The sequence below is a fragment of the Limulus polyphemus genome, unplaced genomic scaffold, assembly GCF_000517525.1.
Source record: "Limulus polyphemus unplaced genomic scaffold, Limulus_polyphemus-2.1.2 Scaffold103, whole genome shotgun sequence".
Lineage (NCBI taxonomy): Eukaryota > Metazoa > Arthropoda > Merostomata > Xiphosura > Limulidae > Limulus > Limulus polyphemus.
Window position 1 is genome coordinate 559,631 of NW_013665713.1, and position 18,091 is coordinate 577,721.

The 18,091-nt window shown below is 33.0% G+C and overlaps 1 protein-coding gene across 1 annotated transcript in view; it reads left to right on the plus strand.

Annotated features, from left to right (window-relative positions):
- Window positions 1-10,622, plus strand: part of LOC106470286 (bcl-2-related ovarian killer protein homolog B-like) — a 75,253-nt gene extending 64,631 nt beyond the window's left edge. The window contains exon 2 of the mRNA XM_022399673.1: window positions 10,546-10,622. Coding sequence (XP_022255381.1) covers window positions 10,546-10,557 — 12 coding nt within the window. The 3' untranslated portion in view covers window positions 10,558-10,622. The remainder of the gene's footprint in view (window positions 1-10,545) is intronic.
- The last annotated feature ends 7,469 nt before the right edge of the window (window positions 10,623-18,091 follow it).

Consider the following 18,091-nt stretch of genomic DNA (forward strand, 5'->3'; position numbering starts at 1 on the left):
ATGGAATTATAAAATAGTTTAGTTACTAAGAACTAGAAATATATGTAAAACTGTATATCAGATACTTATTTATTTATCCTTTATTACCAAATATCTCATCAGATTGGATTCCAAATTTGTTTTGAAACCACAAGGTACGATACGAATTCAGCTGGGGCGAGTGAAGACCAGTGGTCAGCGTGCCAAAGTATGGATCGGATGTTCCCTGTTTCGCATCCGTTACCACAAAATATAAGAAATCGCGCTCCGACCTTTGGAGCCATATGTACGTTAAAAGAGCAACGATCAAATTGTATTATTCTATTAGAGTAGCCCACGAGTTGGCGGTAGGTGGTACTGACTAGCTGTTAACCTTCGAGTGACTTTGCATGAAATTCAACAAACAGCAACAACGAATTCAGTTTCTAAGTTCCTGTTTTAAGTGTTCTCTGAAAAACACAAACAAATAGTGAGAAGTACATTATGCTATTAACAGTTTCATAGTTTTTTACCTGAATGAACTGCAGATAAAAAAAGGACACTGGATTCTTTAGCTTCTTTAAACAAGTAAACATGAAATTAAATTTTACGCTTAAAACCATTTTCAAGTACAAATAAGAGAATCAATTCATGTGCTACAAATTTATGAAAAGGTCTTTAGATGAGTTTCGAAATACATTCACTGTATGGGTATTTCCACTAATTAAAACATATGTTTATAAGTAAGTGTTATTCAAATAATAATAAGCTTTCTATATACTCTTTTAGTATTAACGACATTTTGATAGCTTTTATATTAATTTTGTTTATTTGTTTATAATTAAGCACAAAGCTATACAATGGGCTATCTGTGCTCTGCCCACCACGGGTATCGAAACTTGGTTTCTAGCGTTCTAAGTCCGTATACATACCGTTGTGCCACTGGGGAGCTTATGTGCATTTACATCTACACAAATAAATTAATACATCTTGTATAAATAATACACTTGTCAACTTTTTATGTGTTGTTTTAAATTAACTTAAGAATTAATCGTTTTACGTGTTAAATGAAATGATCGTTCTCTTAAAGTTTCGTATGAAGATTCTTGAAACTAAGAAACTTCTTTTATGTTAAATAAAATTATGTAAACTAACAAATACTTTACGCCATTCAGCAGGCATTCTGATCATTAATTAATAAAATACACAAACTGATTAAACCTTTCACATATAGTTCAAATTATTTCAGATAATTTGGAAATTTTCTGTATATTACCAATTTTTTTAATATTATTCAAAGTTATCTAGACAGTTATTAAATTTTCTTTCACTTTTAGCAGTCAAGTAAACATTTAAAAGAATTATACACTCAGTATACGGACTTTTAACATATGATTCAGAATACACAGTTCCTTTCTTTTTCAAATATTTTTGTTGATTGGGCGCCACAACCTCTGACTTTCTTTTGAAAAATTTAATATTTCATGCCATTTCTTGTATGTCTGCATATAAATTCCCAAAGTTTTTGATACTGATATTTCAATATTTCCGTTTTTCGTAAAATTATTTATTTGGTTATTAGTTGGTTTTATAAACGACAGGTGGCTTGTGTAACTTTTGTCGAATTTAGTAACAGGTTTTTTTAGCAATTGCGGAGATAATAACTTAAAGACAGTCTAAATATAAATTTTATTTTATATTTGGTGAAACAGGTCCAGTGTTTTATATTAATAGATGAAACTTGATGACAGAAAGAATGGTTCGTCTAAACGTAAAAATACAGATGATATTCTGTTGGGGTCTAATTATTGAACTGAACTGCTTAACCTAATCTAAAACTTTCTCTATTGTTTATATCTAAACGCGCAATCAACATTTTCATAAGGATCGCAAAAAATTGCAGAAAACCCTAATAGAACGTTCGGGAAAAAGCACCTTAAACAATAAATATTCAGTTCAAACAATACTTTAGAACCTTTACTATTGACTGCTAGGGTTGTACACATATAAAAAAGAAAAAAAACATAGATATTAGACTTACAAGGAAAAGAAAATCCGCTTAAAATGGTCCGAAACACTCTAATAGAACGAATGGCGAAAACCAACTTAGAAAGCAAATTCTTTCCTAAAACAACACTCAAAGTCTTCCTTTTGAATACTAAAGGTCATACACGTTTAAACAGTTAGAAAAAAATAAACTATCAGATACTTAGAACGAATCTAAAATTCACCAAAAACTGCTTAATTGTTCATATTATTATTATTATTTCTTTTGCCAGCCTACAGTACAAACGGCTTTGTTTATTGCACCCAAACCTTTTTGTAAAATATTAAATAAGGTACTGCAAAGGTCTTAGGGGTATCGAAAAGTCGATTTGTTTCTTCTATATTTTACATAAGCTAAAAACATCATAATTCTATGTTATCGTTACCCCTTGTAGATAGCTTTCTTATAAAATCTTGTGTGCTTTTAAAAGGCACAAGTAAAGGGTGAAACAGGAATTACCATCTAATAATAGATGAACGTTAGATGACTGTAACATGTAGATACTCAATGCTTTGTACACTATACAATCGGTGTCCTTAGGGAGAAAACCTCTATATTATGTATGAAGTGAAGGAGTAAAAAAAAATCAATACACATAATATTCGTAGAATAATGACTTTAAAAGAAGTGAATGTTTATTTAAAGATGCGTTTGAGACATATATGTTTTATTTGAAAAGGCTGCTTTTCCACTGGTATAAGTTTATACGCGCTTAGTGGGAGTTGTACCTTAGTCTAGGCATATATTTGTCCATTGCTATTCATTATACGTAGAGAATTTTGTTACACAGAAACTATAAATGCTCTCTATATTCTGAAACAAATCTCCAGCTGCAGCTTAACATTTTACATCTCGAACTAATGCTGTAAAATAGTCAACAGCTACAGTAAATCATCATAAACCGTATCAGCTAGTTACTAGATATGTTTATTATCAATACAAAGTACAAATCTCTATTTTGACTCCATCAAATGTAATTCTAGGTAATACCATGGAGCCAAAATAATGGTTTGTAGTTTAAGTAAAAAATGTCTACAGCATTTCCAGCCTTGTTTCCTTATATTTAACGATCAGGTTTTTAAATTCCCATTTTTTATTTATCTTGTATCTAAGTTACCTTCTCGTTTGATCCATTGCTCTGATGATATTATTAGGTTTTTGAGTGTACAACTTGTGTGCAGGTTTCTGCGATAAAACTTATTAAAACATTAGTATGATAGTCTTGGAAATTCATCTTAAAGCCTCAGTTAGTTATATTCTCAGACAAAAGTACAGTAATTAGCACCTATTTGGTATTCAGATACACTGATGTCCGACAGTAAAGTTTAAAAATAATCGCAAAACAGAGATTCAGAAAACGTACTGCAGATAATAATTTCAAACTCAGACAGCAAAAGATGGAAACAAACACAAGTGAACAAAATCATCTGCCTGATGAATCATGTTCCTGAGGGTATAGCATGATGTATCAGAGTTTTCCTGTACTTATCAGTAATTAGAGTGCTATCAGTTTTGTGTAGATCACTGATACCATTGACTGAGGTGCAGACCAAAACACATACTGATCCCCAACATTCTTCATTGTAGATGTTGTACAATGACTTTGACTCCATTTTCCTCTCAGACATCGAATAAACTGTCGTTGACTGTTATTGTACCATCCAACCTTGAATTCATTTAATGAAACACGTGTCTTTAGCTTTGCCCATTCCACCGTTTCTTATCTAATTCACATTGAGCCTTTTGGTTTATTTACCTCTTCTCGGTAACATATTTCTAGCAGCTACACATTCACTGAGACCACATTCTGCTAATCTGTATATTACTGTTATCGAGATAACATTCACACTTGTATTTATAGCAAGGTCATTGTCAAAGTTGTCTTTCTCGTAATGTACATATATAAATATCCCAAGGTTTCGGTTTTCTATTTCGACCTCGTCTATTAGAAATGCTAAGTATCCTCTTTGGAGTTTCAAATGGAGTTTTTATACTGAAAAATAATCTGGTCATAAATTTTCATATAGAGAATATTGATCAGACTAAGTTTGATTTCTACACTCTTGTGCCATTTCAATCCTGCTTTCCATGGCTATAATTACACCACTATCACTAGGCATAGTATACCTTCCTTAAACTTTTTAGGTTTTATACTGCTGTGACACTTTCTGATTTGTTGGATGACAACCATCACAATGTAAACTACCAACCCGTAACTTCGCTCTGGAACAGTTATTTTCAAATGATAAACTGAGGGGGACATGTTTTATTATTTGCTTTTTACATCCTTTTCCCTTGTGCTTCTGTGATTATTTCCATTATTGAATATCTGTATTGCTATAAAGATTTTTGTGGATCGTTTTGATCTTGTATTTTCTTCCCAACGTTGATAAACATTTAGCTTCAAACGTGTATGGAGAATTTTTTGCAAAGGGTTATTTGTCATAGCCGTCCCTAAGTTTGAATTGATAGACTGGAGGGAAGTAGTCAACAGCACCCACTACCAACTCTTGGCTGATCGAATAGAGAGATTTGTTCATCTCTCTTATAGTGCATTCGAGGACCCAAATGTTGAATCCTCAGAAAATAGTTTTAATGAAGTAGAATATTACAGAATTTATGACCCAGTAAAGAAAAGGGCAAGCTTCATGTAAGACAACAGAGGATGTAAAAATACTGTTAAATTTTTACATGTGGTCTCATAAAAACTGCTGTTAAGAAATGAAATGGATCCAGCAGTTAATGAGTTAATAAAATCCTAGAAATTTGAGATAGTGGCCTATAGAACTGAAAGATTATAATACATCATGTAAAGAACTTATAACATCAATGGACTAAAGGTTTCGGTAAAAATAAATATGTGTTCGACTCGTGAAATTAAGCTTGTGCTCGGTATTAATTTTTTATTGTAAAACTTCGTTTTACGATGGAGACCGAATCAATTGTTTGATTAACGTTATATCGCAGATTCTAAAGTGTGTTGGCTGGTGAATTAATTGAATACTGATACTAAAGCATTGATTGTAAAGTATTTTGCTAGCTATATTCTAGTATTTGAATAATAAAATTTGTTTTTCAATTTTCAACAATGTTTCATACAGACTGTGATAAAAATGTTATTTATCATACTTATTTTAAATATGATATTCAGGTTATCGTGTCGTGTGATCTTGAATGTTTTTTTGTGAATCTACAACGTGTACGTTGGTTTGCGTATATCATATATCAGTTTAACTTCTAGCTTTGTATGTATGAATGTATATCTAGCTAACTTCTCCCACAGTTCCGTAGCTAGCATGATAAAGCTTACAGGTGGACTTTAGGTAGTCAGAGGTGTGTGTGTGTGTGTTTTATCTATTTGGCGTAGTCCCCTCTACTGAGAGGATACTGGAGGTAATACAATGCCCACGGAAGGCCACCAAGAATGATGCGGAATCTAAGGATAGGTTTTCATAGTCGCTGAACCAGAATACAGCATAGAATTTTGTTTTACTTACCCCACCCCTTTCATCCTTCAAAACCCTCGGATAGCAATGTTTGAAACTGTGTTCTTACCCCTTCTCACAAGTTACAGAAACCAACCTTGGGAAGCATGCTCGGGTAGTCTACACATTATCGTGAACAATGGTAATGGTTCATAATAAGGATCGCAACAAATTGCAGAAACCATAATAGAACGTTCGGGAAAACAGCACCTTAAACAGTAAATATTCAGTTCAAACAATACTTTAGAACATTTACTATTGACTGCTAGGGTTGTACACAAAGAAAAAGAAAAAAAAAGCATAGATATTAGACTTACAAAGAAAAGAAAATCTGCTTAAAATGGTCCGAAACACTCTAATAGAACGAATGACGAAAACCACCTTAGAAAGCAAACTCGTTCCTAAAACAACACTTGATTTCTCCAAGCCCGTTCTCTTAGCTGTGGTAACTCTAGATAGTAGATAGGGACAGTGGGAATCTCGTTAATCCATTCATAACGTTTTGTGGTAGCTGTAAAAGTAACTTGGAATAATGGAAAAAACTTTATTGGTACATTGAGGCGTCTGTGAATTTTTACATTTAATTAAACAAAAGTCAACACACCATTTCACACACTGTTTGAATATTCATGCAATATGTGATGGAAATATTATATTTTAGTAATTATTTGTTTTATAGTTCTTTGTTTATTGTTTTTTAAATGGCCAATAAAAAGTTTACGTCTAATGAAGCATCAACATCGAATAGCAAACCTTCCAAACAACAATTCCTACTTCGACTTTTTCTGCTCATCAGTTCTGTCGCCTAGTGGTTTTAATCACATGACGTTCAACTCTCAGTTTCAAATATTAGATTTGACTGGAATTCTTGTGGCCATGAAATCTTTTAACTTCAAATGAATAAACTGGGTAGAAGTGAAACCAACACACTGTATGATACGTATCTCATTATTACTGTATTATTATTATTATCGCATACGGATACAAAATACACTTATGTGTGTGTGTGTTATATGCGATTCAGGAATGGTTAACTTTCCTGAAATGCAGCACTATTGTTTATGAAGTGAAGAGACTGGACATGATAACTACGTTTAAATGTGCAAAAACATACAAGTTAGCTTTGGTGCCTGTTTAACGACTCTTAGTATTTTTATACTCTGATTAAAGTGGCGGGCGCAAAGTTGAGCAAAGTATTCTGCATATAAGGCATTATGGGAAATATCGTGAGATGTTCCCTTGTAATTCATGCGTCTTTCTGGGATCTGTAATAGTTACATAAGTAAGCTTCTAGTGCTGGGATATAGGGAAGATGATACATCTCTTAATTGTTCAATCACTCTACGTGGGCTTGCTACTGCTACTTCAATTAGTTGACTTATTTCGTTGCTTAAATACTTCACCAGTGCAAAATTTCACTTTTGTACTTATGAGGATATTAGCAGTGTCGTAATCAAACATTGGATTATTGGCATATTTTCAATAGAATAGATTCACGTAGACTTTCAACGTTTTTAGTAACGTTAACATCACGTCACATAGGCATAGAAATCGAGTGGGCAGGGCAGCAATAGTCCCCCTACCGCTGGGTCTATGTCTGATGTAGGCAGATTAATTCTAAATATATGTTAATAATTTATGGTCTAGGTTACTATTCCTTCCTCGTTTGAAAGGTTACTAAAAGCATGCCACACAAACGTATCGTCTACATTCTCAGCTCTTATAGCCCCGACCCACGTAATTTTTGCCCCGTACGACTCTGTTACTTTATAGTATTTCATACCAAGTTAGCAAATTGCTACAAACTGTTTAACCGTAGCATTTACTAAAGTTGTTATTCATAAATTTTGTACACTTTTCACATAACGAGGAATGTCTTATTAACCACAGTAACTAATTGCTGACGTCATAACGTTAATGTCCTCAGGCGATACGTTTCTTAAGTCTTCACGTACGGTATCTGGAATCAATCTGTAAAGAAAAAATTAATACAAAATAAATAACGATTAATGTATAAACATTTTAATGTAGAGAGTCATAAAATCACTTAACATTTATAAACAGAAAAGATATATATATATATATACAGAAATCTGGAAAGATTAATAAAAACAGATTATATGCGGAATGCACTGCCAAAATCCAGTATACTAGCTGGAGTACCCTTCCGTTGAATTGGTGAAGTAAAAACTTGTTTGTAACAAAGAATAGGAAATTGTGCTTCTATTTTTGTTTCTTACCATAATAACCATTAAAAGTGCAATAAAAATACATAAAGCTGCCAATACTGAAGAGAAAGACATACTTTATTAAATAATTCTAACAGTAGTGGTCGCACAGTTCATCCTAGTACTGAGGAATATACAAGATTGGTAGTTTTTCCGAAATTAGATATGAAATTAGATGTGGGTTCAAACCCTAATGTCATCCTGTATCATTGCGTCAAGTTTGGTCAAGAAAAGTAGAAACGTGTAAGGAACAGATATACACACACACACATATTGATGTTTATTTATATAGATGAATCATACAAAATAGTTTAAACAACAATATTGCAATTAATGCCAGTAATTACTACTGAAATTATCTTTGTATTTGACACAGAAATGACAATTTTACTCACATTTTCGGTCAGTTCTGTAAAAACATAAAACTCCTGAATATGATGTAAGTGTGTGAACATCATTTTGAGAAAAATGTATCCCATGATTCCCAGGTTAAAACTTGCAATTTTGATTATTTTTATCATTATCATAAAGTTTTGTAAATCACAACTTTATTTTTAAATCAACAGAACGTTTACAAGTATCTGTCTCTGGACGTGAATTAGGTATAGGATCATGTGTCGGATTATGTTGTTGTTACCATCACTTGCAGCTAAATGAATATCAAAAGATTTCGTTTCCTCCATATACTGATTACGAAAGAAATGTTGTTTTTCCTAATCACGTTCTTCTGTCCTGGCTTTAGAAAACCAACAAATATTTCCACAAAAACAGGCCTCACAAGTAAACAGAGAACAACTACTACCAACTCCAGTGCTGTTCTTGAGAAAAGAGTTGCCTAGTGTTAAGATAAATTAAATCTCTCTGTCAGTATGCGGTGTTGTTAACTGTAAAAACGAAATTTCCCAGTCTAATAAAACAAAGCCACATATAAAAATATATAGGTGTATATAAAGCGCACAGTAACAGAAAATAACTATAGATATTGTTCTTTAAAATACGCATGTAAGTTTATTTTTATTTTAATCAGAATTACACAACGAATTTTAAAAAATGTATCTTCCAATTAAGGTTAGATTTCCTAAAGATTGACTTCCTAGTGTCCTTAAAATACAGGATAAAGTGTTCATTTGATATAATCTTACCAAGTGAAATCAATTATAAAAGATGCACTTTACAAATTAATTAATCGTGCATTGACGTTTCAACTGGTACTACCCGGGTTATTTAAACACGAGGACACTAGTGTTACTATACCTGATCCTCCCAGGTCACTTGACCAAAATAACGATCAGAGATCAGAGGTAGTTAGTGTTGCCATTTTATTAATTTTGGTTTGGTGGTCGCCGGCGGGTCAACGATAAGTTTATGGACTTTCAACGCAAAAAATTAGGTTCCCCATATTGGGCAGATCTCAGATAATCCATTGTGTAGATATTCACTAAAACAACAAGGGCTGGTTCGATAATAATGTTGTAGGTCAAGAATTAACATTTTTTATTTTTCTAACAGCAAAATTCTCTCTAATAACTGCATTCCACTATTTTGTCAATGAAAAAATTGTCTTTATTTGTCAGAATGGTAATATCAAATTTTATGTTTTTAGACTGTTTTCTGCCTCTTTTCTTCATTGATAAGTAACAAATTGCAAAACATATGAAAATTAATTGTTTATTGAGACACCACTGCCAAGAAAATTTTGTTCTAAAACATTTTTTCATGTCTAAAGATATTTAATTTATTTCAATCAAAATGTATTCCTTTACCTTCCATGAATCTGTGATGGAACTAAATCTAGGTTTAAAACCAATAGAAACAGAATCCCATTCATTATATTTCAGGAGAATAAATAATACGGAATAATTATATATATACAACCCAATGAAATTAGTTACCTCATTATATATATACAACCCAATGAAATTAGTTACTTCATTATATATACAACCCAATGAAATTAGTTACCTCATTATATATACAACCCAATGAAATTAGTTACTTCATTATATATACAACCCAATGAAATTAGTTACCTCATTATATATACAACCCAATGAAATTAGTTACCTCATTATATATACAACCCAATGAAATTAGTTATTCATTATATATACAACCCAATGAAATTAGTTACCTCATTATATTAAGCAACATTTCCACAACTGAAGATTTGTCTTTGTAATTATTTAACAACTGGCAGATGGCGTTTTTTCCCCAGTTTTGATTCCAGACATCCATGAGCGAAAATTCCTCCCCCGAGGGTAATACAACAGACATAGAACTTAGTTTATCTGAAGATTTCTCGAATGATCTTCTCGTTTTCTGAAAATTGTTTGCCTCTGGATTTTTGTAGTCAGGTACAATAGGAACAGAAAAGGGAAACGCAAATTGAAGGACAACACCAAAGAACTGGTTGTCTAAGTCTATCTTGTTCTCACGACCTATTCTGACATTGTTTTGTTGATTTTCGTGGAAATCAATTGTATTCCAGTTATGCATATTCCTTGCACTTCTCAATCCCAGAAAATTCCATATTGAAAAATCGGGATACATCATGGTGAAGATGGGTTGCAAAATAACCAGTACATCCTGGTCTTCGTAAAACACAGTTCTTGAGGTAAAATCCTTACCAGCATCTTCCACTGATGTTGTGTATGGAATAGCATAGGCTATCAGCACAACGAATATTATCAGTATGTGTGATTTCATCTTTTGCTGTCACTAGTTATTCTATAAAATGAAACAAAAAAGTAAAGTGAAAAAAAAATTAAACCAAAGCATGGAGCATGAAATTAACATTAAAGATTATTTTGCATTTTTCTTTCACTAGGTGTCTGTTTAATCGTGAAGCTCAGTAGTGCCCACAGAAGGGGTTAGTGAGAAGTGGTTCCTTGTGGGAATTTTGTGGAAGGAAGATGGAGGATGAAAATGTAAATAGATTACTAATAATTTGTTTTATTTTTCTAAGTTATACCACAGCTATGCAGAGGGTTGTAGATTTGGAGGTGCAATTCTTTTCCTCCTAAAAATACCACTAATGTACCCGTGGAAAATTATAATACAAAAAAACAAATATTTGGGGAGATTAGTCGAAATTACTCATTGCCATCAATGGTCTATAAATTTGTTTATAAAATAAAACTGAAAGAAGTGAAGTGAGATGAACCAAATGACTATGTTTAGACTCGATAACAACGTGATTTCGGCAGCTATGAACGTAAGAAAGTTGGTTTTGATATATAGCTTGCATGAAATACAAATGTATTTCGATTATTCCACATAGTGTTGTATAATCTACTCAGTAACAAACTTTGGATGGAAGACATTGAGATTTAGAAGGAACATCCCTCGAGCGTACTACAGGGATTTTACAATAGAGTGAGAGATAACTCTTAACTATCTTCTGTGATTAGATGATTAATCTTAGTACGTTTTATTCTATGAATTGACGCTATACTTAAAATACGTCATATAAAATGTGTGCACGTGTGAATAGCGTGCTTAAACTTTGAAACCGAGAGTTCATGGTTTTCAACCCGTTGCCGTTGTTCATATGCGAGCACAAAATACTAAAAACACACACAAAAAAACGAAAAACACAATACACTTTGAACAAACAGTTGCGACTAATGGTACACAAAACGACACAAAGAAACAAGGTACGAGTTGCTCGAGTCAATGTAATTGTCTAAGGGTTAGTTAGAAAGAATAAACATACCTCAGAGCTTGTTGGAATAAAAGAATATGAAACAAAAAGCTATAAGTAAACATAATAGACTAATAAAACAAAAAGCTATGAGTAAAAATATAACTAATAAAGCATTTTACCATTCAAATTCAACCTAACGTGCATCTAACTAAATTGTGATAATTGTTTCTTTTCTCTTGTGATTTTCAAATGTGCAAAATCTTCTTATATTAATTATTATCTTACTAGTCAACATTATAATAAAATTTATTTGAACTTTTAATTACATTTTAATTAAACATCTGAATCAGTGTGTTTTTTTTTTCGTTTTTTCCAGTTAAACGTTCATGTGAAGTTATTGAATAAAACAAATATACTGATATTTTCGTGAACTTTTCAACGATATTGAGCTTTGTAGCCCCTTCCATCTTAAGGTATCGTTCTAAATTGAGCGCTAAATACATAATTAATTTGAATATATTAATTCTTATAAGACTGTTTAAGTTTTAAAATACAAACATGATAAAGTTTTTGAAAATTTACATAATTTAAACTTTACAGCACTAATATGTGTATACTATTCACACAGGAAATCTTGAAATGCATCAGTAAATCAACCTACTATAACTCTTAGCATTCCACACTTGATATAAAATCAGATCTTACCTTTAACAGCACAGTCTGTTTTACACGATATGATTTTCTTTCAGATAAGTGTTTGGCTACGAGTTCTGAGTTGGAATATCCAAACTGGCTACAGAATGACATGTATGAAATTAAAATACCTCTTGTGCGGGTGGCTCCCTGGGTAAGACTTCTTAAAGATGAATGACACCAACATTTCTTTTCAACTCTAGGGTGACCAGAACTTCAGATTCCTTGAGTGACGTCACTAAGAACCCGTCACTTGACCACACAGAGATTCAAGCAAATACCGTTTGAATGGAGTGAGTTCACCAGCAAGTAATGTTATATATCTGTACAACAAAATCAGATTATGTGTTTGTATTAAAATACTTTGATCTGAAGCGATCCTTTTATATTTAGCTACATTTAACAAAAATAAGATTAGTATGGTGAAGGTTGATGACCTATTTAGCTTACAGGGAATTTCTTTCATCGTCGTTATTACTTTCTGTCGTATACTTTAACAATCTAAGATGTCTAACCAAGTCGTTTTAATCATCAGGCATTTGTCACAGCTCTAACATTACAAAGGAATATATTCGTGAAAGAAATGGCGTTATTAAACTCGTGGTTTATTGTTTTTAACAATGCCATAATTTGTCAGCAGGGTTTTAAATTTTCAGTACTCCAATCACATTTCGTATTTGGGTTTCCGATATTTCGTTTTTCACTCTCATTTCACCTTTTTAAATCTATCCAAACTATGTTTCTGTACTTCTCATAATTTGTGTATATTTTCATTTACATACTTTGCTTTAACTTGATTTTTTAAAATTTCGCTACATTTCTTCTTTTCTTTCTCTAAGCCATTCTTTGATATTGAAAACTAAAATTGTTAATTTCAAAAGAAAAGAAAAAAGATCTGGAACGGAAGATTAGAATGAACAATTAAATAAAAGTGAACATTGTGGCTTCAGTTTCAGTTAATCAAAAACTGTATATTTATAAGGTATTTCGTAGATAGTAAAATTCTCACAATGTTTTTTTCTTGGTAGTTGTTGTTTAAAAGTAAAAATGTTTATGTAAAAATAATCAATTATATGATCTTTGAACTCGTCTAGTTTCACTTAGCACCATAATCAATTAATTGCCTCCGTCAGAGTTGACAGTTTTCCTGATCAACCAAAACAGGTGTTAGATTAAAGTTTTATTCAAAATGTATCTTTGCTTATAGAACACTTAAGGCAGTTAGTAAAGAATCGACTAACAAATCACTGAGTTGTTTGTGCACATAGTTTCCCGGGTTGTACAAAGCTCAGTTATTTACTCTATTGGGTTGTACAAAGCTCAGTTATTTACTCTATTGGGTTGTACAAAGCCCAGTTATTTACTCTATTGGGTTGTACAAAGCTCAGTTATTTACTCTATTGGGTTGTACAAAGCTCAGTTATTTACTCTATTGGGATGTACAAAGCTCAGTTATTTACTCTATTATCACAAGAAACGACATCTTCGTTACTCTTTTTATACACCCTCTACAGTCTTCACCAAACTGTTTGCATACTGTTCTATATTGATGTTATTGTCTACATGTATGGAGTAGTTATTGAGTAAATGCCCGAGTAGTAACAGCGAAGGTAACGTATGATCGAACAAACAAGTACGAGTTGTTATTCTAGACTGTATAAGTTGTTTTGAGCATTTGTTCGTCAAAACACACATACACACCTTTTTGTATAAAAGGATATGCTCTTGGTATAATCTTTTTCGAAACAGATCAACGCTTTGTTCAGACAATTTCTCTGTATTTGGAATATTGCCTTGTCATGTGCCAGAAGGTATATGTCGTCAAATTGTTCGACTGTCCAAAAATAGTATGAAGCAAACTGACATTGCCAGAACAGAGGGTACTCCCAGTGTAGTGTATTCTGAATCCTGAAACGTCATCGGACTACAATGAAGTATGTTCCGGTAACTTCTATTGGTAGACGCCGTAAAACTACTGCCCGAAATTACCGTGTTTTGATCAGGTTAACGGGTCAAAGTCAAAAGAAGTCTTGCAACATCTTACGACAGGAATGGCATGAACACATTCATTACAGGTTATCCAGAAGTACAGTGTATAGGAGACTGACCAAACAAGGCTATTTTGCAAGAAGGGCTATCTGCAAACCGATATTAACCAGAATTCACCGCCGTCACTGTGTTACTTGAGGAAGACAGTATGCCAGCTTACAGTTAGGACAATGGCGACATGTCTTATTTTCATATGAATCCTGTTTCTGGCTTGTTAAAGCTGATGATAGGATTTATGTTCATCGTTTGCTTGGAAAACAGATGAGAGAAGATTGTCTTTCCCACAGGGAACACACAGGAGGTGGTACAGTACATGTTTGAGCAGCTATTTATCATGGTGGAAAAATTACTCTTCATATGAAGACTATAATTCTGCTATATGCTAGGGCAAAGGTTTACAAAATCTTTGTGTCTCAGGATCACAAAACCACTACCTACAGTGCGCGTATTATCTCGACGAGGACGACATTATAAGATTGCCATGGCCAGCAAAGTCTCCAGATTCCAATCCCATTGAGAATTGTTGGGCCTAAATGAGCCACAAAATTGCTAACCACGACCCAAAACCAGCTACTGTAGCTGAGTTGCCACGCCTTCTGGTGACAAATTGGGATGACATCACGATGGATTACATCAATAACTTCATCGACAGCATGCCATGTCGCCTTGCGAAGGTTATTGCAGTACGAAAAGGACTAACCAAGTACTAAATGTTTAATATGAACTGATATAAGGTTACAGACACTACTTATAATCATTTGATGTTATATTTTGTCATTATATATGTTTTGGCAAGGTTTTGTTGTGATAGGTGAATTATACATCTTTCTACAGGTGTTTGATAAAATTGTTTGCTGTTTTAATAAATAATTCATGATGTCCATAGAACCTGTCTCATTATACAAATTACATATGCATATCTTTAATATAACATGTATTTCTTAGTTAGAGCTAAGTGTATTTATATTCCATCTTGATAATAATAATAATCTCATATTTTACAAAATAATCAAACATTTTGGCCAGGCCTGTATATCAGCCAGTTATCTGATCCGACAAATACATTGGCAAGTTATGTTAATAAGCTCCTGCTAGTTTGAAATCAAATTTTCTACCCAATCTTACACTATTGGCCACCGTTTTACATGCAGTGGCAACCATGTTTATGTCTGCTGACGTGGTGTAACACAAGATACACGGCTGGATTTTGTCACTTCTCCTTCGTGCACTACCATTACTACTTCTTGTTTACTGCAGTTACAAACTAAAACTGGAATATGTATCTCATTCTTAACAGTTCAACCACGGAATTAACTTGTGTTTTCAACTGAGATTATTTCCATAAAACACCAAAAGTAACAAATGTATATTAGACGAGACTATAACGTCATCGTATACATAATTCGTCCAATCTACTACGCATGCGCTTACTTGGGTTGACATTTGTGGTTTTACTACAGAGCTGCAGTTCACCTTGTGTACAAGTTCGGTGATAAATAGCCCAAATTTATGACGACAGTTGTAACGCATTTAGTGATGGTACTAAAGATAATATGGATTCGGAGTTGTCCACTCACAGAATACCTATCACTATTTGTTAGAAAGAAGTTGGAGTGTTGGTTCACAGAGCAGTGACTGATACACTGGAAGTTCGAATGCAGTTCTAACTACGCTTGTATAAACTAAGAACTCTATCCTGTATCCCTGTATTGTTATGACCGAATACAGTTCTAACTACACTTGTATAAACTAAGAACTCTATCCTGTATCCCTGTATTGTTATGACCGAATACAGTTCTAACTACACTTATATAAACTAAGAACTCTATCCTGTATCCCTATATTGTTATGACCGAATACAGTTCTAACTACGCTTGTATAAACTAAGAACTCTATCCTGTATCCCTGTATAAAAATCTATATCCCTGTTTTGAACTTATACCCACACCGAGTCAGAACGAATAGCCTTAGGTTATGGATTATTATTATTTTCCTTCGAAAACGTGGACCCAAATGTAGACTTAACATTGGGACATTATTAAATTAGTCAAGGGCAACAGTAGTGATATGAACCTCCTCAATAATTGCATAACTAGTGCAATATATAGTATCAATTAAAGTGACAACCGTTCTACCCCTCCCCCCATTGTCTTTTTGGAACAACAAGAAATTTAAAAATGGACAAAGATATTGTAATTACAAAGTCATACAAAACGAACAAAATTGTTATCTTAAAATTGTTTATGAGAGACAATTAGAAAAAGTAATCTGTAATTCTTTAAACATAGTGTCTGACTTTAATAGATCTCTACGTAAAATTATTGCTGGCTACCCAAATCTTTTAAAGGAGTGAAAACGTATTAATTCTTCCTTACCTTGCGTCTACGGTTTGCTTAAAACACATAAAAGTAGACTGTCCCCTTAGATCTTTTATTTCAAACATTGAGTCTGTTACACGCAAGATCATTTTTGATTTAAACTTTTCTGATAATAGCTCAATAAACATTGAAGACGTCAATCTAGCAACATCTTAAGGTTTCTACAACTATGTATAAACTTTGTACATATAGATCTAGGTATTCAGTGATGATATTTAATTTTGAATGGTTTGGTATACAAAAAGATTGAAGCTTGAATATTTTGCTGAATATTGTACTCCCGTTCTTGCTCTCTTGAGTAACATGTTGCCGTGACAATGCTATCACTGCCTGAGACCAATAAAAACGAACCTGTAGCTGATTCATTGTATCAACATTTCTTTTTAAAGGATCCTGGTTGATACAGGGTGTATCTCACAAAAGATGTGATGGTGATCACACTGCTGGAAGGCGGATAGAGTCAGGTTGGCGAAAGTGGCTACAGATTATCTCTTTCTGCTTCTAATGTTTTAATCTAGCATGGGGCTTCAAGAGCATTGACCTTTGTGCCTCTCGCTAAACAAATCACCAGGGGGGTCTCACCTTATCAATAATCAGTTAATACTTCTCAACACTTTCCTCGTCTTGGTTGGTTTTCACGAAAACTACTGACGTTATTAGCAGTTTTGGATGAACCAAGCTCAGATTCTCTCACACCTTCAGATTACATTGTTATCCCTTCTTTTCTCTACTATAGTCCAGAATGCAAAGAGAGTGAAATAACTTAGATAAACTGAAGATACGAAATTAAACAACACTTCCGCAGTAGCTTGATTTTGGTCAGCGGCACCAAAATGTCGCCGACGAGGTAAACTGTAGTAACTCAAGAATAATCCCAACACACGATCACCTGATTTTAGCAACAACGAGAGATTTGAGGAGTTAGTAATCGTAATGATTCTGCTTCTGGTGTAACGAGTGAGGTATGACAAGGTGTGAAGTTGAACTGAAAAATAAACACTTAATTTACTTAAGAAAACCTCAGTATTAAAAACTAATCGTCTAGTGGCATAATTATTGAAGGATATTCAAATTTAAGTATTAAGTGAAAAATAAGACAGAAATTAAAGAAAATTTTATTTAAAGAAAAAAGGCGAAGTGGCATGATAAGTAAAAGAAAAGGTTAAAAGGTAAAACATGCAAACACCACCTCTTCACTCTTTCAAGCTTGTTTGTCAAAATTGCGTTTACAACTCATTCTTTTTACTGACAAGAAAATTAGATCGCAAGAAAAGGTTTATGCTAATTTAATTTTTAATACATGCGATTATCTCACCTTCGCTTTACATCCTTTGTCTTATTTTACTAACCTGAAAACTAGGTCCATAGACCAAACACTATAAGATAATCAACTTTAAACAAACTTCTACAAAATTCAAGAAATCAGGCATTAATCTTCCTAGCTAAAAAACAAAAAAGAAGAAAAATCATATTATTCTAGATCTAAGCAAGAAACAGATAGTCCTGCTTAAATATTAGTTTATTGTAGCATTTTGTTCATGTAATGTTGTATATATATATATATTGTTACGATGCTGTAGTTTTGTAAAACTTACTTGTGAGGCGAA